Consider the following 27,250-nt stretch of genomic DNA (forward strand, 5'->3'; position numbering starts at 1 on the left):
CAAAGGTCAAGGTCACTGACCTTGACTGCCTCATTCTTGTGAACACAATAGCTCATGAATGCCTTGGGGTCATTTCTTTACATTTGGCACAAATGTTCACTTGGACTTGAGTATAGACTATTCAGATTTTAATGGCCAAGGGTCAAGGTCAGTGTGACCTTACATCTGTGTCATTGTTGTGAAAGCAATATCTCACGAGTAGCTGAAGGGACTTTCTTCAAATTTAGCACAACATTCACTTGGACTCAACAATGACCTGATTGTATTTCAGAGGTCAAAGGTCAAGGTCAGTGTGACTTTGCATCTGTTTCATTCTCACAACTGATTTCTCAGGAACATCTTAAGGGGATTTCTTTCAATTTGACATAAACATCCATTCTGACTCAAGAATAAAGTTATTAGAATTGTTTGGCCAAAACAAAATATGTTTTTGGCCATAACTCAAGAATTCATATGCTAATTATGACAAAACTTTACACAAATGTGTGATAGGATAACACAATGAAGTGATGACATTTTATATCCAAAGGTCAGCTTCAATTTGACATCATAATGTTCTGCAGAAAACACTTATCTGGCCATTTCTCAACATCATATCTCAGGAACAGAGGGGGAACCAATTGGTTAGATATTGAACTAGTGACCCTAATGTTGGGTGCCCACCTTGAAACTGTGCTGATTGTATAGATCTTCTGTAAACACAGATAGTTATTCTGGCTCACCAACACAGTCAACTGTTTGACCTGCAGCAGTGGCTGTGACACACAGCAGTGTCACAGCAGTCATGATGCACATTATTAGATTCAGTGAGACTTACACCTTCCAAAGATATCATTATCTCGGATGTGCATCTTTAAACTGCTTAGAAATTATACTCAAAAGACACTCATCACGTTTTCTTCAGTATCAGTGTAATCCAGTCATGGTTGTGTGCACATCCATGGGTACACTGAAAACCAGAACTACTTGTAGCTAATTTGGCGTGCTGTCAGTGGTGCCAGTTTGCCAAAATGAAAGCAAATATAGTCTAAAATAAACAGCATGCACAGCGTAAAGGATTCCTTTCCCAGAAAATGACTATTAGTATATCAGTTACTCACCCGTGTTTCATTTAATAAGTGAAGAAAACAGAGAATGAAGAATCCAAAAACAGAGGAAATTCTCGATGAATCACATGGGTCACATCGAAGCCGAACTCCACTGACAAAAACAGTAATTTTAGCTCTCTGAACACAGGAGCTGCTGGTCTACCACTGCCTTGATCAGTTACTTTGTTAATGAAATTGTGTGACTGTGGTGCTTTAAAGGTTTAGTTCAGATTCACCAATGTCATGCAAAAATACAAACTACGGATCAAGGCAGCGAGAGACACAGGATGAGTAATTGACTCATAAACACAAACAGTCATTTGGGGGGTGAAGTTTTACTTGAACTGGCAATATTGGCAACATTATTCTTCCTGTTTACATCATTTCAGAGCTTTACAGTTGGTGGGAGGCGCAGTTGTCTGAGGAGGGGCCCACAGTGACAGTCTTTTAAAACCCCTGCGTTAGACTATCATTCTTGAAAGAACCTCCTGTACTTTTCATGTGTCTGCTAGTTTCACGGCCTCACACTGAAAGACAGAATGGTTTAAATAGCATTGTTGAAATCTGCTTTAAGATTACATGTGTGACACAAGGGACTGGAACTGAAAACTCTGTTTTCCCTGCTTGTAAGGCTAACTGATATTTGAAATATTTTATTCCCCCATGGATTCATCTGTTAAATGTTTTATTTATTGATTTTATTGTTTTTATTTTCATTTTTTTTTTTTTTTTTATGTTTAAATTATTATTAATTTTTTTCCATTTATAGATTCCTTTATCCCACTGGACTCCGTGGCGTATTTCTATTTTTATTAATTACTCATTTTTATGTGTGTATGTTACTGTATGTCATAGTATGTGTGTAAGGCAAGCTGTTCAGTTGCCTCTGATGGGATTAATTAAGTTGTCTGAATCTAAATCCTAAGTGTTCATGAATCTTATTAGTCCGGCTTTAAATTGAAATTTAGACATATGCAGCCCTGAATCTTCAATAAAGGATATTGCACTTCACAAAAACCCACTGGGCAAACAATAACCGCTGGTTCACAAACTCTCTTCTCATCAGGTGTCTTGGATATGGGAACCTATCGACGGTCAGAGGGATAACATCGCTGTATACCATCCTATCTATGGACACAGTTTCCCCAACCCGTCCTTCAAGGACCGAGTTGTATTCCTCCACGACAGTCTTCAGAACCCATCAATTCGTATTTCTAACCTGAAAATGTCCGATGCCGGCCGTTACACCTGCGAGTACGCCACCTATCCTTCTGGAAACGAGCAAGGGACGACCACCCTCATCATGCTTGGTAAGTAGAGTGTTTATATGTTCACATAACATTAAATACACCGTGTTTCTCTACTGTAAACAGCCAGCTGCTGGAGCACCTGGTAGCCGAGTGGTTACAGTGGATGCTGTAAGTGCTAATATCGTAGGCAACTGGACTTGCTTGCTGAACCTAGCCTGCAACTTCGTACCAGTCATTTAGAATTGAAGGAGCTTCTTGGATGAGAGATGAAATGTCTTTAAGAAAAGCAAGCAAGTCCAGTTGCCTGCGATATTACCATTTACGATTACCATGACCTGGATGACTGAGAATCTTCACCGACAAGTTTACAGTGGATGGCATTTAACTGCAACATCCGTCTTGAGACCTCTCTTTCTCACTCTACCCTGTTTCTACACTGTCCTCTGTCACATAAATGTGAAAATGCAAAAAAAAAAAAAAAAGACAGAAAAGTAAAAAAGCAAGCAAACAAACAACTGTATATTTAAGATATAGCTATAACTTGTCATGTTTTTATCTATCAAAAAAAAAAAAGGATCGTGCTTTAGACCAGCATTCAAAAGCTGTTCTGCTACACCGGCCTTGACAAGTGCCTCCCCAGCCATCTGCTTATCGTGGCTTTCTACAAAAGAGGTTCCCATCAGACCCAAACCCTAAGAAGAGGCAATTTAAAGCACTTGACGAGAATTCTCAGGGTATAGTCTGGTTAGATGCAGAATGAAACACAAAGGAGAATGGTGAGAACATTTAGATTCAGATGTGGCACTACATGTAAAGTATCACAGGTGATTTGCACAGCAGTCAATCTGCAACAGAAGATAAACTGCAAGTCCTTGTTCCAGATCTCATTCCTCAGGTTGAGCTAACCTATTTTTTGAGCTTGTTTTGCTCTCGATATTGGTCAACTTTGTTTTAATAAATTAATGTAATTATTATTATTACATTAGAGGAAATACATGAGCCGAGGTTTCTATATTTGGGTCTTTAAAGCATGGAACAGTGAACTAGAAAGTATCAGCAAGTGATTATGGCTGTGGGTGAGACTTCCATTTTCAATCACATTTAGCTAATGGATGTACAGCATATATATATATATATATATATATATATATATATACAGTACAGGCCAAAAGTTTGGACACACCTTCTCATTCAATGCGTTTTCTTTATTTTCATGACTATTTACATTGTAGATTCTCACTGAAGGCATCAAAACTATGAATGAACACATGTGGAGTTATGTACTTAACAAAAAAGGTGAAATAACTGAAAACATGTTTTATATTCTAGTTTCTTCAAAATAGCCACCCTTTGCTCTGATTACTGCTTTGCACACTCTTGGCATTCTCTCCATGAGCTTCAAGAGGTAGTCACCTGAAATGGTTTTCCAACAGTCTTGAAGGAGTTCCCAGAGGTGTTTAGCACTTGTTGGCCCCTTTGCCTTCACTCTGCGGTCCAGCTCACCCCAAACCATCTCCATTGGGTTCAGGTCCGGTGACTGTGGAGGCCAGGTCATCTGCCGCAGCACTCCATCACTCTCCTTCTTGGTCAAATAGCCCTTACACAGCCTGGAGGTGTGTTTGGGGTCATTGTCCTATTGAAAAATAAATGATCGTCCAACTAAACGCAAAGCAGATGGGATGGCATGTCGCTGCAGGATGCTGTGGTAGCCATGCTGGTTCAGTGTGCCTTCAATTTTGAATAAATCCCCAACAGTGTCACCAGCAAAACACCCCCACACCATCACACCTCCTCCTCCATGCTTCACAGTGGGAACCAGGCATGTGGAATCCATCCGTTCACCTTTTCTGCGTCTCACAAAGACACGGCGGTTGGAACCAAAGATCTCAAATTTGGACTCATCAGACCAAAGCACAGATTTCCACTGGTCTAATGTCCATTCCTTGTGTTTCTTGGCCCAAACAAATCTCTTCTGCTTGTTGCCTTTCCTTAGCAGTGGTTTCCTAGCAGCTATTTGACCATGAAGGCCTGATTCGCGCAGTCTCCTCTTAACAGTTGTTCTAGAGATGGGTCTGCTGCTAGAACTCTGTGTGGCATTCATCTGGTCTCTGATCTGAGCTGCTGTTAACTTGCGATTTCTGAGGCTGGTGACTCGGATGAACTTATCCTCAGAAGCAGAGGTGACTCTTGGTCTTCCTTTCCTGGGTCGGTCCTCATGTGTGCCAGTTTGGTTGTAGCGCTTGATGGTTTTTGCGACTTCACTTGGGGACACATTTAAAGTTTTTGCAATTTTCCGGACTGACTGACCTTCATTTCTTAAAGTAATGATGGCCACTCGTTTTTCTTTAGTTAGCTGATTGGTTCTTGCCATAATATGAACTTTAACAGTTGTCCAATAGGGCTGTCGGCTGTGTATTAACCTGACTTCTGCACAACACAACTGATGGTCCCAACCCCATTGATAAAGCAAGAAATTCCACTAATTAACCCTGATAAGGCACACCTGTGAAGTGGAAACCATTTCAGGTGACTACCTCTTGAAGCTCATTGAGAGAATGCCAAGAGTGTGCAAAGCAGTAATCAGAGCAAAGGGTGGCTATTTTGAAGAAACTAGAATATAAAACATCTTTTCAGTTATTTCACCTTTTTTTGTTAAGTACATAACTCCACATGTGTTCATTCATAGTTTTGATGCCTTCAGTGAGAATCTACAATGTAAATAGTCATGAAAATAAAGAAAACGCATTGAATGAGAAGGTGTGTCCAAACTTTTGGCCTGTACTGTATATATATATACAAAAAGCAGACTAGGAAATCCTTGCAAGTAGTGACACCTCTCTCTCTGGCTTGGTTAGGTAAACTGCAACTCACACACTGCATCGCTCTTGGTTAGTGGAAATGGCTTTGTACTGTTACATCTTTTTGTTGGCTAAATCAACACAGATTGTCATAACACCTAAGTCAGTTGCCTATAATGTATCATGTTAACTGGGGGCAACCTCAGCAACTAACAAATACATTTAGAAAGTATTTTGCTTGCAATAACAATAGTGAGCAAGCAAGCTACGTTAACCAGCCAGCTGTAATTTAGCTACACTGCATTGATCTGGCATAAGTTGCTCCAGAAGTTAGCTGATAAAGAAATTTGCATATTGTTAGATAGCCAATTTACCAGCCAGATAATCCCTTGAATCTGGATGTATTAAATGACGTGTATCACCCAAGAGTGGAGGGCAGCTCAGACCTTAGTTGCTGTAGCAACTCAGCTGGTGCAAACCCTCAGCCCTGGGATTCATTGCAGCTTGGAAGCCAACAGCAGCAAAGAAATGTGCTGAGGGAACTTGGGGTGGTGGAGAGGGTGATCCAGGATCAGACCTCTGGTGCTCTGGTGCTTGGTCTTGCTCTGATTTGAAGTTGCTACAGGGCACTACGTGAAGATCTGTTTTTGCCAGGCCGCTGCTGCAAAATGTATATAACTGACACAGCATGTGTGGACTCATTTATTACATAACGTTAGCTACTGTTGCACACTGTTGGCGCTGTTGCAGAATGAAAGGGAGGCAAAGCACAGGAGCTAACATAACGTGACATCCTTTAGGTTTTCTGGGAATTTTGGCCCAAATCCTTTACATAGAAGTCGGTCCACATGCTCTCATAGGCAACTAAGACAGGAAGACAGAGAAAGTCAGGAAAAATCTCAGTTTATAAATTACGTTACAATCTGTTCACCCATTGGAAATTAAATTATTGTTGTTGTGTATAAAGTTACATACAGAACCTTTAATGTATTTCCAAATATATGAATATATATGAGATCTGGGTTAGTTTAGTAAGAGAGTTGTTGGGCTCAGTGAGATCCAGATGCTACAGGGGAACATCCCTTTTGCTGTTTTGTCATTTTTCCCTCGTTGCTTTTGTCGACCTGCTTACATAACATTGTGTTGTACATTGAATTGTCCTGGTGAGTGGTTTAGCATTAAAGTAGCTGAATAGATGTTGGCCTTTGCAAAAATAACTTGCCATTATGTTGTCACTCTTGTACACACGCGCATCAACAGGGTCAACCTCTGGTGTGACCTTCTTGACATATTTGAACACTTTTTTTAATTTAATTAGAGTTGGATCTGATTTGACCAAATGACTGAATTAATTACTTTTTAAGGACCCTCATTGTGATAATCAAATGAAGGCAATTAACATAATCTTGCCATAGACTGTTCTTATGCATGTAAATGTAGCAGATAGCTGTGGCATACAATCACATTTCTCTCTCAGGGAGTTTTATTGTGACTTCACAAACACAGACTCGGCTACCTGTTAAATGCGTAACTGTATACAGATCTAATTCAGCAGTTTTCAAACTATGAGGTGTGCTTCCTCAGGAGGGCAGGGGGGAGCAGAGGGAGACATATGAGACAAACATTCTGCGTGAGGTGAAAGAGACAAGTAAGTGCTGATGTGCTGGAAAAAAAGAGAACACACAGAACTGTTATACATATTTTTAAATTCAGTGTAAATTACACACTGAGGATCATTAAGTTCAAATCCGCTTAGAAATCATACAAAAATTAGCTGCTTATAACTCCAGAACTTACTGTAGAGTCATCATGTTTTAAAGTTTTCTTCAGTGTGAAAGTAATCCGGTGATAGCTGTCCAAGGGCAAATTGCAAACAGGAACAGCTATTATTATTTTTTCCTTCAACCAGATAAAAACTAATTGAGATAAAGTCTCTCTTTCAGTAGTTGCCAAGAAGGCAGTAAAATTCCAGGTATAATTCAATTACATAAATACAGTAGCACACAAAATAATATATCACAAATCGTACAGAGTAAAAAGAAGAGGATGAATTTGCACAGATAATGTACAACATACACTGAGAAAAGGTATCAAGACATGACAAAGTTTCTGTGCTTTATAACAAGAACAGCTTGTTGTAAGGACTTCAGTTAACTTTAGTGTACACTTTAAGTGTTAGAGACATGAGGGAGTCTAGAGTCTGGCCTGCAAGTCATTCCAAGTCCATCCCATCCTTATGAATGCTATATCTCAGCAAGGACTTCAGGGAATTTCTTCAAATTTGGCACAAACATCGACTTGGACTTAACAATGAACTGATTAGAATTTGGTGGTCAAAGGTTGTTTTTGGCCATAACTCAAAAATTCATAAACTTAAAGTTTATGGAAAAAAAAACCCACATCACACTGAATTTACTGACTCCATTGCAGCATTACACTGCCTGTTTACATTACCCAAAGCTCCCAGATAATGGAAACTGTAGTGCCAAAACTATTGCCGATAAAATGGTGCAGTGGTTTGCACTATTGCTGCTAAGCAAGAGAGTTATGGGTTCAAATTCACTGGCTGGTCGGGGCTCTTCTGGGAGGAATTTGCATATCATAAATTCCCCTCAAATGGAACTAGGACAAAGAATAATTTTAGAAGAGGTCAAAATCCATTAATATAATTTTTTGTTTTTGTTCCTCAATTTTTTTCAATACTGTGAGTCTTATAAATTCCAATCAATGTGTTTTTTTTATATTCCTTGAACACTGACACTTTCTTCTATGCACTAATTTACAACTATATTCCCACATTCTGTCTTAATTTTATCTGAGCAAGGAGGCCTACGGTGTCACACTTTGAAAACACTTTCTCTAATGAAAAAATAAGTCGTGTAATATGTAATAAGCATGAGGTAAGATACTATAAACACACCTGTTAACCTTTATCTCATCAGCAGACTGAACCATTGCAAACATTTAACAAACACAGTCCAGCATGTGGAATCTGGAGAACTGCTTAAAGTTACCTCAGTGTCTTGATTTTTGAAACTGGGTGGTTTAGTTGTTGTTAGCAGGGGACACATCCTGTTTGTAATCGGAGACAGCTGGTGTTATTCATCCACCCACATGTCCTCCCATTTGCACTCCGCTTACAAAGGAATCAGACGCCTGGTGTCTCTCTCTCTCGCAGTTTACAGCACTGAAGAGACTTCATGCTTGAATGTGAATAACAACAGTTCCCTTGATTGTTATATGGAAGTGCTGTGCTTACAGTATATGGCCCGTAGCGTCAGTGGTTGTACGATAAAGAGCTCATATATTCAAAGCTCCTATCATACTGGCGTGCTCAGGGGAGGATCTAATACGATGCACTCTGAACTGAAACAGTGCATTTACTGAATTCATATTCTGTAGAGTTTAATGCATTCTGCTTAGTGGTTTTTACTTTTTTCTCATGTAAGTTTTGTTCAGTAGGTTTAGATGTGGGAGTCCTTTTCTGTGTTTTTCTTGCACAAATTGGATGCAATTACCTAACATTCAATTTCTTTGGTTGCTGTACAATGAAAGGAAGATTTGACAACAAGCTGGACTTCTAAAAGAGTTGACAGCATGCGTACAGGTGTGGTGACACTGTGTATGTTAAAATTTATTGCTGCCTCAAATATGGGTCTGGGGAATCTTTATCTCCTACATTAAAAAAGCACACATAGACTCTCTTGTAAACTACTGCGGGGACACAATAAAAGGCAATAATTCAAATAAATTCATTACGGTTCCCCAATTGTGGCAGCCAGTATAATTTATGAAAAGAAATGTTTTACAATTCCTTTTATGTCTTTCCTCAGCTGGGCCAGTAACATTTTCCCCCAGTAGTTTTTAAAAGTAAACCCTCACACAACAATGCAAAATCCGCTGTGGAAGCTTCCCTTGCAGGGAACAGAGCACACAGGAGATACAGAACTTGGCTGTCTTGCAGAGAAAACACGGCGCGATATTCTGGCGGGCTTGCAGATGGATGTGGGCTAAGCCTCCTAAACTGCTGCTGCTGGCACGTAGCAGAGGTAGACTGGGAAATACCTGCTGGAAAGCTCACTGACTCGCCTTTTGTCTGGAGTTACAGCAGTGCCAAGCTCTCTGGGACAGATTCTGGTCCATGTAAATGTACTTGGCAAACTGAGTGTCTCAAAGTCACTGAAAGACAGTCATATTTTACCTTATTGGATATAGAATCCATATGAGCCAATCACATTAGACCTTATTGAATCCACAACTGCTGGCACCCAATCATATTATTTCTTATTGGATATAGAACCACCAGCACCCCAATCATATCACAACTTATTTAAGTATGAATACATAATCCTGACAGCCAATCGTATTATAACTTATTGGATAGAGCACCACTGCCAGCCAATCTTATTACCACTTATTGGGGTGTGAATAAAGAATAACTCACTTGGCAGTGAATGATGTAATATCGTCCTGGATGGGGACCATATAAAATGGATGGCAGCCAATTATACTGCATCATATTGGATATAGTGTAGCCAGCAGGACAAAAATACAATTGCAGGTGAGGGAGAGTCTAGTAGATCAGTAGCATGTTAGAGGTGTTGTTAAGCCCTCAGAGAGAAAAATTGTCCTCACTGTTTTGGATTTGGAGAGGGAGACAGTGAGAGTCTAGAGGTTGGAGGAGTGGACTGCAGACTGGAGGGTCACTGGCCAAAGTCCACGGATCAACAGAGTGAATAAGTGGCAGATTGAGGTGAAGCTCCTGTAAACATTTCTGTCTGGCAGAAATAACCCCAGGGTGGAGCCAACCTTTTTTTTTTCTTGCAAAGTAACAACAGTGAAGCCCATTGAAAAAACACTACATTAAAATGCAGATTAGCCACAAGCCATGTTCTGATTGAGTCCCATGTTTTACTTCTTTTTCTTTTACTGTGTCACTCACTTCACTTTACAGTGTATATGTACTTATTATGTACACAAATCAGCATTTTAAAGAACATATATTATACTTGCTAAATGTATTACATTTTAGGGATGGGAACCGAGAACTGCTTTCACTTGAGAACCAGTTCCAAATTGTCAGATCCATTGTAATCAGTGTTTGGCTCATTGCTTTAAAAATGTAATACCATACTCATTATTCGTCACTCTTTTCAAAAGTAATATTATCACTTCACATATTACTTTCTGAGAACAGTAATGCTTTGCTTATATTACTTAATGTTACAGGCCACAAAATTGGTAACCGCATAGCTCCTCAAAATTCAGACTTCTTCTGCGTGGCTACATGTGAATGTCAGGGTAATCACAGGTAAGTGTAGCTCCTGGGGTTCTTCTGATGGCTGTGACTGATTATTTCCCAAGGTTGTGTCTGAAAGACAGAGATTCTCTCGTGCAGTAAGATCTAGCCAGAAGCTTTATTAGTTCTTTGTGGCCTGCAGCTGTCCACGCTTAAAATCCAATTTTGGTTGTTGCAGTGTAGGGCTACAGCCAACCTTCGCAGCTGAGGAGGGTTTACCATTGGTGGGTTGTATTTCCTGAAACTCCTCATTGTTGTGCTGTTGGAAGTAGTAGCCAAGGTGTTTCAGACTGGAGGTTTGAGGATGTTTATTTCACAGTGGAAAGAGTTTTACAGTTTTTCTTGTCATCTTTCCTCCCAACAAATCAAAGTAATGGGAATATTTCTGTATTTTCAGGACTCATTCCTTATTGCACATAACTCAGGGGTCTCTCTCACACAAGCAATCTGTCAGCATATCCAACACTCTGATCCCAAATGGTGGCAGTGTCATGTTTCACAAAAGATTGTCACCTGTAAATTCTTTGTGGATAAATCTACCAGTTCTACAGGACTCTTGCATGTTCATGTATCTGTCATTCGTAAGGCATTTGCTTTAATTAGTGATGAGTGTAAAATTATCTCATGTTGCAAATTGCAGCCTTCATGTCGTGTAATTGGTGAAATGGTTAGCCAGGCTGAAGCAAGTGGTCTCAGCCTTTATGTCTCTGTAACCTTGAAAGCAAGCCTAGTCTTTCAGTATCTGTGATGTTACCGTCTTGATGAATGAAGAAATCAATTTCTTAACGCTTTGAATCCTGAACAAATTGGTTTGATTCCTTTGAAAAAAAAAACAGCATGGGAAGAAGGCAATCAGCAGCTTTCTAAGAAATGACTAACAATAGCAAGAAATTTATAAAAAGTAATTACCTGATAATTAACGAGAAAACAAGAGTAAAAAAACAAGATCAGGGGTTTGATTCTGGTCAAGGTGGGGCAACACATATCCAGTCTGGACCCTTAGGCAGGTTTTTAATGCTGCTAGCCTATGTTGGGATGAGTACAAATGCAAAGTAATTCCAGCTGAGACATTGCCTGGATCAACAAGGTCTGTGTCAAGTGATGAGGAACTAGGGCAACCTGATGAGAAATGGGCTACTGGAACAAGACATTGGTGTTCTACAGCAGAGAATATGGACCTGTTGGAATGCTACTATACTGTAACCCCAGCGAGATGGGCTACATGCAGAGGTTGTGGGATACATGGATACTTCGAAACCCAACAAAGACACAACTCCAAGCCCAGTGTTCTAACATCCACAAATGGCAACTGCTCTCAAAACTAGAGATTGAGGTACAAAATAAATGCCACTGCAAGGGGGAGCCAGGACGACAGGTCAAAGTGGGGATGTCATCATCATCCTCACACTCTTAGATTGGGTACAAAGCCCCAACAAGCCCTCATCACACCAGGAAGATAATCAGAACCAAGGGGGTTGAACTACCAGAAGGCAGCATTGCAGATGATGACATCAAAAAATCCTACCAGTGACTGGAAAAGGCTTGACTTAAGACAGCACAGAAGCACTAATCATGGCTGCACAAGAACAGGAACTTAGTACAAGCTCAATAGAAGCAGGGGTCTACCACACCAGACAGGACCCCAGGTGCAGGCTGTGCAAAGACGCTCTTGAGACAGTTCAGCACATAATAGCAGGGTTCAAGAAGGAGGCAGGAGTAGCGTACATGGAACACGATAACCAAGGGGCTGGCATAGTGTACAGAAACATCTGCACTGAATATGGGCTGGAAGTCCCAAGGTCAGAAAGGAAGACACTGCCTAAGGTGGTTGAGAATGACCAAGCTAAGATCCTGTGGGACTTCTAGATCCAGACGGACAAACTGGTGATGGCTAACCAACCAGACATCATCTTCATGGACAAACAACAGAAGAAGGCAGTGGTGGCAAACGACAGCAACGTCTAGAAGAAGGAACACAAGAAGCTCAAAAAATACCAAGGGCTGAAAGAGGAGCTAGAAAAGGTGTGTGTGTGTGTGTGTGTGTGTGTGTGTGTGTGTGTGTGTGTGTGTGTGTGTGTGTGATGTCAATCCAGGTTTCAAAGGGTTAAGTATTAAGTGTTTTTATTGTGGAGACTTTTTGTACCTCCAGGGCAGCTCTGCATCTGAGAAATGTTTGTGTTACTATAACCTCAGTCATCTTTATATTCCTGTAGGTGATTTATTGATTCTAGCCACTTTACATAGGAATAAATGATCTCCTTTTTCACAGCATCTGCTCTCCAGGCATTTCTCACTAAAGCATTATGATCCTAATAGCTCCGGTCAGCTGCTCATTGGCCAGTAGCAGTAAGAATGTGTTTGCAGGCTACCAGTCAGCTCCCAGGTGGAAAAAATGTGTAAGAGTGAAAATCAGGGTCTTGCTCTGAAGAAATCGTGTGCGAAACAAACCTTCCCTCGCTGAATAAAGGTTAAAGAGAAGGTTAAATAGAAGTAATCCCTTTTGGCCTACTAGGACAGTGCTCCATGCATTTTAGGTTCCAGCCCTGAAAACACACCGCAGCCAGTACTTGTTCAGCATATTTATTGGTGTTTTTCATAAACCATATCTTAATTAAATAGAAATATCTTGACTTCCAGAGTTACTGGCATCCTCAGCAAAGGAGAGATAACCTAAACAAAACAAGTATATGAGACATTCTCCATACAGTGAAAATGTGTCAGTCAGTAGATACACAGAATCTTCAATAACAAATGCCGCTGTGTACAAACAACCTTGGTGAATTGGAACAGCATCCACCATCCTCTATATTGTTGAGTTGTTGATAACAGACAGAGAAAGGTAAAAAATAAAATAAAAATGCCTTTGAGTTTACATTTGTCCTCGAGTGGAGGCACTGAATCAGTCATAGTGCGGTTAAATGCAGCAGCACAAAGGGGCTTGAAATGTGAGGCCTCAAGGTGCTTTTTGTAATCGTGTTCAGAGGCAAGTCTGAGCTCGCTTTAGAAGTCAAAGCGATGTGTTTTTACCTTTTGGTTTTTGCATAACAATTGTGACATTGGAAATTATCATTAATTTGATTCTTTTTTTTTTTTTTTTTTTTTTACCATTTTAGGCACTCTCAAGCTCAAATTAGTTAAATTAGTCTCAAGCTTCAATTAATGCATTTTGTCAACATTTCTAGCAGCCGGTAATGAGTTGTCAAAACAACACACACAGCAGAGTAATTGCAGGATAAACTATTCCTGTGTTCCTTGAATATTCATGTATTGTTAACAGTTAAGGAGACGTAGAGAGCCAAACAGATGTTTTCCCCAACAATGTCTGGAAATATTCAGCAGCAGTGTGTCAAGCTGAGAGAAGATGTTTACAAACCTGGGCAGCTGGTGGGACATGAATTCCAAAAAATTTAACAAGATCCAGAAGCCTTTATTGATTTTTGGCTAATGTATGCAGCAAAGTAGAAAATATATAAAAAAAAAAAAATACATCACTTGGCTGCCTTCATCAGGATACACCAGTGAATAAATCCATGTTTAGGAAGGGAGAGAAGGAGGAAACATTGATATGTGCCACCAGCCAGTGCTGCTAAATCCAAATATGTCAGCTCTGCAGGCTCAGTTTCAGTGTTACCAGCAGGAATGCACCGACTGAGAAATTCTGGGCCCTTACTGATAGAAATAACAATTTGGCTGATAGCTGATGTCGATGCCAATGTTTTTTATCTTATTTTTATTTATTTTTTATTTATCACACAGTGTGCCTCCTTTTCCAAATATTAATGATAAAAAGAAGAAAAATCGCTGGTACCTCAGAAGCCTTTTTTGATAGTAAGATGCATGATTTCCTTTAAAAGATAAGCTATCTGTCTTGTTGCAGCTCAGTCTATAGCACTTTTCACACATGTACTGCAAACCTGAAATTATCTAGACATTCCCAGAAGGAGCTGTAAGTGACAACGCAAATGTCTGATTTCATCCTGCCGGTCCCCTACATCAAAGTTCATGTAACGTCTGATTGAGCTCATGTGTGAATAGAGCGGGTAATTGTCAAGAGAATTCACTACAGGCGAGGATGACATTTCTATCACGAAGGTCGCAGAAAACTGGAGGAAAACAAACATCCGTGGGTGAAGAAGAAAAGCCATTTACACAAAGACATCAATGGAAATTTCTTATCCGGAGAGATGAAGAGATTGGGGAACTTCTTTCGGTAAAGGCTGACACAGTAATCGTCAGACAAATTTATGGAATGGCAGACACTTTTCTGTTTATAACCAAATGAAGAACTGGCAACAAAACAGGGTTGTAACCCACATTATGTCCTGCCTCCTGCATGCTCTACCCAGGAGTATTTTCAGCAATGCTTCTGGCACAGACAGTCCTCTGTTGTGTGCTACATGTGTGAAAGAGAAACTTGGAGTTTGTATGAGACAATGGTGTATTTCTCTTTCAGTCCAAGATGTGAGGTGCATAAGTAGCTGAACAGCTGCTCACTGAAAGAAAATGTGAAAACAAACTCTACATGTGCACGGTACCTGTTGCCCTCTTTCATGAAGACAGGGACAGGTTCAGCCAGTGGCTTTTTTCTCTGAATCAGCAGCTGGGTATTGTAGGTACTGTCCTCAGAGTCTGACCGCAAATTACTGACAAAACATTTAGCCAGTGCATAACTGATGTGACACGACAAATAAACACTGGCCACTGCCATCAGTTAATGTCATTTTGTTTACTGTTAGGCTGATGGCAGTCAACAAAGTGAGTATCAGCTTATACTGATGTTTGGCTGATAAACTGGTGCATCTCTAGATATCAGACACTTCATCTCAAACACACAGCTGATCACTGGAAGCATATTGTAGTTGATGTAGGTCAGTGGTTCTCAACCAGAGGTCCAGGTATCCCAAGTGGTCCTTGAGGGAGTTTCAGGGGATTCCCTCCAGGCCCCCAGGAGGTGTGCCAAGCTTTGCAGACAATTTTTATCGTGGCAAAGCAGTGGCACTGCAATTTTCGGGGTTTGTCATGTGATGCCCTGCGGCCCAAATTGACTTTTTTCCATAGACTTACATTGGAAATGAGACGTCTGTAAATCAGTGGATATATATTTTTGGAGTGACACAACCCCTGTGAAATGACTTGTTTCTTAATTACGATTTGATCCATTTGGTGAAAATAACATGTCTAAAGTCTAGTAGAGTTGCAAGATTAAATCATTTTATCCCCATTCACGTTATTGGAGCACTAAACCAGTTGTTAGCCATTCGGCCAGTGGAAGTTAGATGCTCGACCACACTGTCGTGCTCAGCTGCATGGCTTTAAATGTTCAATCTTCAAACAGAGTTCAGGTTTACTGGCTGCTCTGTCTCCTTGCTTGACCCTTTTTATGTCAGGGAGAGCTTGCTTGGGACAAATTCAAAGCGTGCTGATGGATGATATTGACATACATGGGTTGTGTATGAAAATATTAATAAGCAGCATGTCAAAGATTACTCAGAAGTTAGATTTTTGATCAATCAAACAAGACTTTGAGTTAAATGGTAATGCAAATATCCTCAGAATGGTAATATAATGTTTACCACGTCATCTTATTAGTTCAGTATGCTATTATTAGCAATAAACAACATACAGTTGAGGCTGATGGGAATGGCATTAGTTTAGCAGGTTTTTGGTCATAATTTAAAGTATTATACAAACATTTTTGACCTGATGGTGACGCTTGATCATGGATCAGGGCAACATGAGAGTTTGCACCAAACTAGACAATCTATCCAGTAGTTTTACCACTTATACTGCCATCCATAAAGCCAGCCTGCTAAAAATGCTATGTTCAGATGGACCTCATTAGGGTCTGAAATCTGTACAGATTACTTTGAACAGTTTCAAGAGACACTGCAACACAACCTAGTTAGGAGATGATTCTAGGTCAATGTTGGTTGATTTAAAGAAGTAAATGGGTCACTTATGGCAATGGTAAGGTCCAAAAATGGCTTGTCTCTAACCAGACACATGTAAGACATGTGCAGCATTTGCATACTGGGCCAAGTGCAACATACAGCCTGTAATCTGGTTCAGAGCTGGGTCTTCAAAGCCTACAGTGTAGCTGGGGTCTGGCCCAGTTCTGCACAATATCCAGGTTTAGTTGGTGTCCTTGCAGCCAGATTGCAGTGGCTTCATCACTGTTATTGCATAGCAGAATGTGGGCCAAATGTAAGTGATAATCTGGGTCACTACTGGGCTTCACTAATTAGCTTTCTTGGTGTCTGGTTAGTTTCAATGCAAACTCTGTGACTATGACAGATGTCAGCTGTCCTGTGTGAACGCCACCTTAATTCAGCAACAGCCGGCTTCACACTCAGTTACAAATCTTCACGCTTGGCAGATATTCCCGACTATTCCCGATGATTCAAACTGGCAATCTGCCAGTCACAGACCTTGATCTGTTACTGCTGCCAAGGCAATAAGAAAGACAGTCTTTGAGAGGTCTCAGGTTCAAGTTAGGGCAAGCATCTGCTGAAGGGTCTGGAGGATTCCTACCAGCCACTCGGACAGTGTTTCACAGCAAATGTCTCTCTGAAGGAAGGCAAGCAAATGTGAGTGGGAGTTTGGGAAAGTTCGTAACTGCAATACTTGTGTTATAAAACCCACAGTTATTGGCTAAACTCCTGCAAAGTGCAATTTGAATGCCTCAGTTGAAAGCATGTGGTGAATATGACTTCTACAGAAATGTGTCCACCTTTTGAAGCATTCTAAGTGCTTGGTTTTATAAAAACAAACACACCTCATGCAGTTTACTGTGTTTGGAAACATTACTATAATGCCTTTTTCCTGTCTCCCTGTCAGTCTCTGGCATTCAGCCTATTGATAGTACGACAGGGGTGGTGGCGGTGGGTGTACGGGGGATTGTGGGGGGTGATGGGTGCAGTGTTTACTCAGCTCTGTTAGCATAGCTTCCTGTTCGCCTTCTAATTACTGTGTGAGAAATAGCAGTGGGCCCAATTGGATGCAATGTCACGAAACACATCAGGGATGGATACTCCCGACTTGTTAAAGCCCGCAGATCAATCCAAACCCATTTCTGCCACTCCGCTCTACTCTCTTCTCCTTTCTGCATGGCCAGTCTGTCTGTCTGTTTATGTCTGTTTCTACTCTGTCGTCCTCTCTGTTTGTGTCTCCTCTCTTTTGCTTATCTCTGTCAGGTCTGAACTCTCACCTCTCTTGTCTCGCTTTGTCCCAGCTCTCCACGTCTGCTCCTGCCCTTTGTTTCATCTCCTGTCTTACGATATCTTCTGGTTTCACAAAGACACAATATGTGCGACGTTTTTCATGCTGCCTGGATTTGGATTTGATATCATATTATGAAAGCTGACAGTCATCCATGTTCACAAACATAGATTAAGATTTGACATTTAGAAATAATGATAGGAAATTAAAGTAGGAAGGGAGTTCTTAATCAGAAGTAAAGCCCACTCAGGCTGGGCTGGGACACATGGGTGCAAAAATGTGGCCTATGAGCTGAATTCTTTGACATAAGAATCTCAGCATTGCGTGGTTAAATAAGCATGCAGCATGCAGCTTTGACGCGTTGCTGTGAAGCGACAATGCTAACCACTGCAGCAAAGTGCCACACTGACTCCTTCTTGTGAAAGTGATATCTCAAGAACACCTTGAGGGAATTTCCTCAAATTTGACACAAACATCCACTTAGATGTAACAATGAACTAATTAGAATTTGGTGGTCAAAGGTCAAGGTCACTGTGACCTTGTCTGTCTCATTCTCATGAATGCATGAAGGCCTTGAGGGAGTTCTCTTAAATTTGGCACAAACATCCACTTGGACTCACGAATGAACTGTTAAGAATTTGGTGGTCAAAGGTCGTCAAGGTCACTGTGACCACACAAAACGTGTTTTTGGCCATTACTCAAGAATTCCTAATCCAGTTTGGGAAATATAAATCACACAAATGTCAAAAAGATATAATCATGAAGTACTGACAATTTATATCCAAAGGGTTAAAGGTCAACTTTACTCTGACATCATAATGTTCTGCAAAAACACTTTTCTGGCCACTACTCAACATCAGAAACCGTGGGTGTCCACCTTGAAACTGTGCTGATTGAATAGATCTCCAGTGTTGCCGTGGGGAAGACGCGTGTGTAAGTGCAAATTGATTGGTGCACAGAGGCATACAACCACATGGTGTTAATTCTATTTAAAGCTGCAGTAGGTAGAAAGCCTGAAAACGGTTGATTTTTGAGTCTCATCTAAGTTAGGTTTCGTTCGTCTCCGCCCTGAGCCCCTCCTACCAGACGAGCACGCAAGTATTTTATCCTACTTGGTTCTATTTCTCTCTCTCTGGGAGCCTCGGCTCTCCCTCACCACGCAGCAGCCCTCCCCATCCCTCCCTCGCGCCCCGCACATACTCCCGAGCCTCGCTCTCCCTCACCGCGCAGCAGCCCTCCCCATCCCTCCCTCGCAGACCCGCACATACTCCCGAGGCTCGGCTCTCGCTCTCTGCTGAGAGTCCTCGGCTCCGCTCCCACGGACGACCCTCGCGCCCTCCGGCCGGGCCTGGCCCCATCTCACCCTTCCCCTCCCTCCAGGGCTCCGGGGAACCAAGTTCTGTCTTCCTTTTTTTGGGTTTAGCCGTGTAGGCAGTTGTAGCCAGTGCTGGAATAGCTATTTTACCTGGTGCACTGTTCGCCATTGCCGCTTGCTCTCCCCTTCTGCTGGTGGCACGGGAACGCGCATATGCAGTAGAACAGCCAATAGGAACGCAGTGGTCTGAGCTGACCTTTGATTGGTTGATGCACATCGGCACGATACTGATTCTTTAGAGGCTGAACACAGAGCCATGGTGAGGTGCAGAAACCTATTGTTTGTCTCAGACAACTTCATTTACATTATGCTTAGAGGATATTATAAAATTTGTACTCAATTACACCAAAACAATGTTGCCTACTGGAGCTTTAACTCAAGTGTTGTCTCATCTGAGGCAGTTGTTTTTTGCTTGTATGAAAGAAAATGTGTTGAAGTATGATGTGGTTATTTAAAACCATTTCTTAATTGAACTCACAGAACAATTACTGTATCGTGATATTTACCATTACTGTGATACAAAATTTCATATATGCCATGATAGAAGACTTTGCCATATCGCCCACCCCTTCTCTGACTTATTCCAAATCAGTAGGGATTGGTACTTCATGTTGTAGGCCAAAGACCTGCTCACACCAGAAAGGGACACTCAAATTCTTCCACACGTCTTTGTTAAATATGTGATTTTACTGGGCAAAATTGGTCAAGCATGATGTCACACCGAGATCGAAACTGTTAATGGTTGTTTCAAATGGCCCTACTGCAAGAGGGAGTGACAAGCCTGCCATCAAAGAGAGGGCAGACAAAAGAATATAAGTAGTGCGAAAGTGGTGCACATTTTCAGACAGCTATTCTAGGAAGACATTCATAGTGTTTCACTTGGTTGTTCACATAAAATTGTTGTGTCAAGGATAAAAAAATAAAAAGGAAGGGCGAGAAGTTCAAACCCTGGCTTCCTTCTCACCTCTGCACAGCTGAAGTGAATGTTGGATTGTTAGTTTCTGAAAACCTTACCACTTTTCAAGCTAGCATGCTCAGCCCCTACAGGGACAACATGTTCACACGATTTATTTTAAAAAAGAGCCTTTTTCTTATACGTGTCACAAACCATTTCTGTTGTGTGGATCCTTTTAAACAAGAGGAAGTATGGCTTTGAAAGCATACAATGGCTTGCTCCTGGTAAACGGCACAAAGTCAGAGCTCATCAGAGTTGAACTTGATGCAAAAAATTGGCGTAAAATATTTGTCCCTGCAAGTATATTAATGATTTTTAAATGCTGGTGTGATGACACCTTGAAAATCAGACTTCTAGTGGATGGATTAAAGCAGCTCAGGTATTTTAGGCCTTAATTGAAAACATTTAGCACTGTTGAGGGTAATGCTCAAGGCTGATTATTAGGACTGAAATGGTTTGTGTATTTGTACTGACTATCACGGTATGGGGGTCAGGGCTCAGTTCCCTCAGTCACACACACACACACACACACACACACACACACACACAAAAATGACATGTAGACTGACACACGTAAAGATGAGCAAAAGTTCACAATGTCAAGTTCCATCCGCAAAATGTTTGTTGTATGCTGTTAACAACAGCATAAACAAGCACAACAAGCTGATTGATGTGCGAGTTTGCTGAAGCAGCAGAGCTGAAAGACCTCCCCGAAGGTTCCCAGTGAGCTACATGGGTGAGAGATTGTGTATACGGCGACGACGGTGTGTGGATTTAATTCGCTGTTGTAGGGTCTGTGATGGAAACTCATCTGACATGTTAATGCATATGTGACAGCATCAACCAGATATGCTGACCACCAGAATGATTCATGTTTGGGCGCTTTGAATATTTATATATATAGCCATGGTGGAACTAATTGATTCAATGTATTTTGGTATTTTCAGTTTCATAGCATAAAAGATAGTGTTTTTCATTTTATAGACTGTTGTGACCTGTTGCCTTTTAAGAAAGTGTTTGCTCAGTGTTTGTGTAGTGTAATTTAAATGTGTTTGAAATGTTCCTTTTTTTAATTTAGAAAACATTTCCCCATGGCGCCAGTGGGCAAAATGCTCTTAGTCCCCAGCAGGAGGATTTTGTCTGTCTTTGACACTTGCTCTACCCTTACTTCAAAATAAGTAAAAACATGTATCCTTGTGGATTTGTTTTTGTTTTCTGCTGCAGCCATTTTGCACTGACCCATAATTCCTAAACTGTGATATGAAACAAACCGTGACTTCTGTGTACCGTTACACCCCTACCAATCATAGTTTTAAGTCTGTTTTGTTGGTGATATATTTTTCTTACTATCATGTATAAATTATAACAGCATGGCGCTATGATGAGACATTTGCAGTCCAGCTGTAGAAGAGTATGACTGCAGGAAATGCTCAAACATTTAAATGATTTATTAAGTATAAACTTTGGTGTTAGTCCCTTAGAATAAAAGAGAAAAGGCTTATTCCACTAAGAACACAAAGACCAGCCACTTTCTCCACTGACAGTGGCTTCAGTAAACCAGCAGACAATGCACTGACACAAAAAAGTGTTTTCACTAATTGCCTGACTTTTTCCTTATAAGTGAAGTCTTTCAATTCCATTATGTCCATTACTGTTTCTGTACACATACAGCTGCATGCAACAGATTTAAAAGCATTTAAGGGAAATTTAATAACTCACATCCTGCAGTACAACATGACGCATGTTTAAGAAGAGTGGGTGTTACAATCGCAACACTTGACATCACGAAGTAATGGAATTCACTGACATTTACAGATTGATTGATAGTGTGTTGGAAGTTGAGTTTTTTCCCTTTAAGTAAGGGAAGACATTTTCACGGAACATTGCCACTTTACAGAATAAGTCCAGTTCAATTTAACAAAGCTAATGTGATAGAAGAAGGAAAAGCAATGTTTTGCATATCACTGTTGTAATGTAAAAGCCTCGTAACTGTCAGTGTGTTTGATGTTTTACTTCAATGGGGGAACACCTGCAAAAATACCTGATATGATAAAGCTCACTCATTACGTCTTGGTTGATAACAGAAATGCATTATAACTGGGCCAAAGTCGAGGCTGTGTTTTCTTACTTTGAACTTGCAAGATCGTCACAAGTTTACAGAGGATGATCTTTGTTCTGGATTATTCTAAGAGCATACCAGCTGTCATTAAATCATAACAAAACCCACATTAACTGCATTAAAAGTTCTAATGCGCTATAATGCCTTAAATTTAGATACTGCAGCTCTTTTTAAGGATCTAACTGCACTTTCTCTTTCTGTCTCTGTTATGTTGAGTGTTGAGTGGCCTAGGGTCACACCAGAGGGCCTACTCTCCTCTCAGAGTTTCATTACAGTCGTAGTAGGACGCCACAGTGTGCAGTATATGCACAACAAACTGATTGAACCTCCCCCTCCTCTGCTCTCTTCCTGCCCTCATCCCTCTTCCCCTCCTCTGCCTCATGTCTGAAGTCTTTCTTTTCAACGCCCTTCAATTTGTTTTATCTTACTCCTGCTGCTGCCATTTGTCTTTTATCTCTGTACCTCTTTTTCCTTTGTCTGACTTGTACCCTTTTTTTCCTCTCACTCTCTACCCCTAGCCAAGCCCAGGAACTCAGCCAACGCTGTGACCGTCCAGGCTGGGACCAAGTCGGTGGTGGTGGCCCAGTGCGAGGCAGCGGAAGGCAAACCGGCAGCTACCATCAAGTGGTTGGCGTCGGTTGGAGGCAACCACTCGACCAGCACCACAAACGGGCCGGACGGCACGGTGACAGTACGCAGCGAGTATCGACTGGTTCCCACACCGGCAGATAACGACAGGGAGGTGACCTGCATGGTTGACCAGAGGACACTGGGGCAGCCGTGGGTTAAGACTTTCAAGCTCTCAGTGGAATGTAAGGAAGACACTCATACACACTTTTAGTTAAATTCACATTATAATGTCTTCTTGAACACAAATGATGCATATTCCCTGGGGATACTCTTTACCACCATGTGTCATGGGTCCAACTAAGGATACAAATAATTTGTCTGGATGCATAAGTGCCAACTGCTAACAACTTCAAACACGCATCATTGCCTTGCCAGAGCCTTTAGGCCTTTACTTTGGCATTCACCTGCAGACCCTTTACCACTAATCTATAGACATTACACAGACTGCCAAATATAAAAACGATCAGACCGCATTTATATCCAAGCTGTGAGACAGCAATGATGAGGATATGTTAGTGGGAAGCACTTTCTCCACACTCATCCCGTCTGAAGCGCTTCCAAGTCACTTCTCTAATGATCTAAATAACAAAAACAACATCTGGTCTATTTGCTGTAACATCTGAGGACACATTTTCAGTTTTGCATAGTTTAAACACTGTGGGTGTTACACAGGAATACAAATAAACCATAGTGTTCATTTGTTGTAAAAGTCAATGTTTCTATAATGCATTGCAGTGTAAAGGCCTGATGATGTACACAACAAGTGTAAAGAGACTGACTGACATTTGAATGTATGTGATAAAGGAGCACATTTTTTTTGCGTACAGTTTTCATGTACTCAACATTTGATTTATTATGGGGGCAGGTCATTTTCAAAATAAGCTACCAGAACTTTTTGTGAGAGAATTAGAGCTTAAAAGGAACAGTGTCTTTGCTTCAGTTTTAAAGCCACATGATCCCTGGTAAGCCAATCCATATAAGAGGACCTAATATGCTAATTTTCAGGTTCAACTTGATCTAGTAAAAAACTAAAAAAAACAAAACAAAATACATGCTCACATGCTTTAATGGTTAAAAAAAAAACATAAAAAACAATATTTCCCTCATACCGTCTGTGTTGGACCTGTATTCAACCTCTGGAACGCTCCATTTTAGCACCTGTCTCTTTAAGCTCCCTTCATTTAATAGCCCAATGTACTCTGATTGGTCAGTGTTTACAGGTTTTCCCCATCTCAGCGTCTCTGCTGTGGATGTCTAACTAGGGACAGCGTTGGAGGTGGGGCACTGTTTATTACTATGAAAGTTGCTCAGAGGCTCATGAAGCCAAAAAAAAAAAATTTGACTTCCTGGGTATATAATTACTCTGTTCTTCCGCATCGTTAGGCCCGTAAAACAAGCATACTAGAGACTTCACAGACCGAGCAGCTAACTTCCTCTAACAGAGCCAGCTTTCCAGTTTAGCACTCTGCTAACTTGAATGGGGATTTGGTCGTGCAGCTCTTTTAGACTTTCAAACTGTGATCTGACCAAATGGATCAAATCCCAATAGTGGAATGAGTCATTTTAGGTGGGTTGTGACACGAAAAAAGTCATCCACTGATTTACAGGTGTCTCTTCTCAGTATAAGTCAAGGGGAAAAAGTGTATTTGAGCCCAATGGCATCATGTGATGGACCCAGACTTTGTAGTAACACAGTTTGGCAGCTATGTCTAATTGGCTTTGTAGTCCAGTATAAGTACCAGATGTTCTTGGGCTGTCAGATTGGATCAGGGACCTGCGCTCACGGGTGATGTTGTTCATTTTTATTGGCGGTCGTCTGATGCGAACCCCAGACCTGCAAACGGTCTTGCGACAGTGATTATTTGAACCAAAACCGTGGTCTTTTTCTAACCCTAACTAGGGTTAGCATTGTCACATTATTATAAATATAATTGATTTGTACAATTTGTAAAAATGAAGAAATAATGTATGCAAGTCTTTCTAATGTCCATTAGAGAGAATACATCTAATACTATTCAAATACCAAACGTATGCGTTTGAGGTACATGCAGAGTTTTTTTTTTTTAAATTCTGCATTCAATTCTGTACTTGGCATAAATGTAATTATAATAATCTGTATTTCTGTGTCTCTTTATTAAACAAGCTTACTGTATGACGTGCTTTACAGAAAAGGATAAGAAAGACAAACAGCAGCTACAAACAACACAAGAAAGAGCAATGAGTTCATGTATTGTTGCAGCCTCAAACTAATTTATTAGAACAAATACCAATGTCAATATTACATTTACAGATACACCTTACTACAGAGACATTTTTAATAAGAGGTATCTTATATGTTTAGCACATGTGTAGCCAGAGTGGCAGCTGTAGACAAGATATTTTATTATTATTTTTTACATTCTTTCTTTAATGCTGTGCTTACCTGCTGGACACAAAAGTACAGCTGCAGTCTGAGACGTGGGCTGCTCTATTAGAAAAAGTACATCCAATTCCAATGTACAACCCACAAATGGAACAGAGTAAGATAAAAATGCTGAAAAATTGACAGAGGCAATCAGTTGTGTCTCAGACATATAAATATCACACCAACTGCCTCTTAAAGCAATATTTCAATTAACTATAGCCCTTTTTAAACAGGAATTGTGCAAATTTGCAGGAAAACCCTATTTCAGCATTGGCAATATAAAACAAAAGTGCAGCAAAATGCCGCCTACCTACTTTTGTTTATACAGAATGTGCCTTTCTGTCTACCCTACTCAGTGGAAAATTGGGCACCTTTGATCAATCTGGCAGTGTAAAAGGGGATACTCTCTCCAATAACCATTTTTCTCTTCATACCTTGAATGTAACGCTCAATCAGTTATACAGTATAGTATTCAACTCAACTCAAATGGCTTTATTATCATGATGCAACACTGTACATACTAATATGTAAAAGGTAAATACTAAAAAGGGTATTCACTGAGCTCTCTAGATATTTAATTTACATTAAATGTTTGTTATTGTGATCCTTTGCTGATCAACCAAACAGCAACAGGGTGGTGTGCACTGCATTCATTTCAGAATCCCTCAAGGTCTTTGTGTTTGCCATCGTTTCTCTTTAGCTTTTAATTTTTAAGCAGATTGTGACAAATGAATCCACATTTCTGTAATTATTTACAATATGAGGAAAAGCAAAACAGATGCCAGTGGTAACGCCCAATCCTTCACCTGAACCCAAACCTTAAGAACAGCTCTTAAAAAGTAAGTTGCACAAACTGTTGGTACTTGAGCATTTTATTCTGTCTGCTTTAAGGAGTACAGCAAATCAAGAAGGCTCATGATTAGACACAAATGCATACACACACAAACACACACACACACACACATTGCTTTCATCTAATCCATTAATTTTCACGGGATTAAAATATTAGACAGGTTCAGCGTGGCTTTACAGAGATTTAGGGATGCTGACAGCATTGTCTCAACTGTGTGACCTCGCTGCCGTTTACTCCAATGATGGAACAGATTGTCTTTGTTCAGCCTCTTTTTGTAATCTGCAATTTTTAGACTGCATAAACACACACGCAAACAAAGACGACATATGTGTATAATCAAACTTTCTGTTGAGCTGTGGCAAGAAATAACAAGCTCACATGTAAGAAATTTTTCGCCTTGAACACAACAAGAGCCCTCGTTAAACACACACTCACATACATGGGGTCATGCCTGCACATCAATCTGTCAATTGATCACATACAGAAATTGTGCATCACAGTATGTATATAATCAGACATCTCAATTTGTGTGATAGTATTTATGTGTGTGGGTGTAAATGCTGTATCTTATTTACAGTATCTCAAACAAGGCACAGGGATCTTACCTGTGGAGCTGCCAGTGTGTATGATGTGGGCTGTAAGACAAACAAAAACTTAAAGAAATACTTCCCCCTCCAAATGACCATTTGTATATCAATTACTCACCCAGCCTTATGTTGAATCTGTGAATAAAACGTTTTTGCATGCCACCACAGTAAATGAAGAATCTAAAAATGGAGAAAATTCTGATGAACTGAAGTCATAGGGGCCCGAGTTTAACAATAGCAAAAACAATGTTCACACAACTTGTGTAGTATAATAAAAATCTCATTAATCCAGTTTAATGCTCAGATCTTCTCAACGGGTACCTAATGTGAAAGTGGAACTTACAGTGGCATGCTAAAGTTTGGGTAGCACTGGTCACAATATCGTTTACTATGAATAGTTAAGTGAGTAGAAGATAAACTGATCTCCAAAAGGCATGAAGTTAAAGATGAAACATGTTTTTCAACATTTTAAGCAAGACCAGTGTATTTTCTTTTTTGTTTTGTACAATTTTAGAGTGAAAAAAGGAAAGGAGTACTACACAAAAGTTTGAGCACCTCAAGACATTTGAGCTCTTGGACAACTTTTACCAGGATCTCAGACCATTATTGGCTTGTTAGGGCTATGGCTTGTTTACAGTCATTACTAAGAAAGGCCAGGTGATGCAAATTTCAAA

General features: G+C 40.5%; 1 protein-coding gene across 3 annotated transcripts in view; it reads left to right on the plus strand.

Moving 5' to 3' along the window:
- pvrl2l (PVR cell adhesion molecule related 2 like) overlaps positions 1-27,250 on the plus strand; it is a 438,280-nt gene that overhangs the window by 180,630 nt on the left and 230,400 nt on the right. For all 3 annotated transcript variants that reach the window (XM_049603245.1, XM_049603247.1, XM_049603246.1), the window contains exons 3-4: positions 2,155-2,398; positions 22,621-22,914. In XM_049603245.1, coding sequence (XP_049459202.1) covers positions 2,155-2,398; positions 22,621-22,914 — 538 coding nt within the window. The remainder of the gene's footprint in view (positions 1-2,154; positions 2,399-22,620; positions 22,915-27,250) is intronic.

This window comes from Epinephelus fuscoguttatus, linkage group LG17, assembly GCF_011397635.1.
Source record: "Epinephelus fuscoguttatus linkage group LG17, E.fuscoguttatus.final_Chr_v1".
Lineage (NCBI taxonomy): Eukaryota > Metazoa > Chordata > Actinopteri > Perciformes > Serranidae > Epinephelus > Epinephelus fuscoguttatus.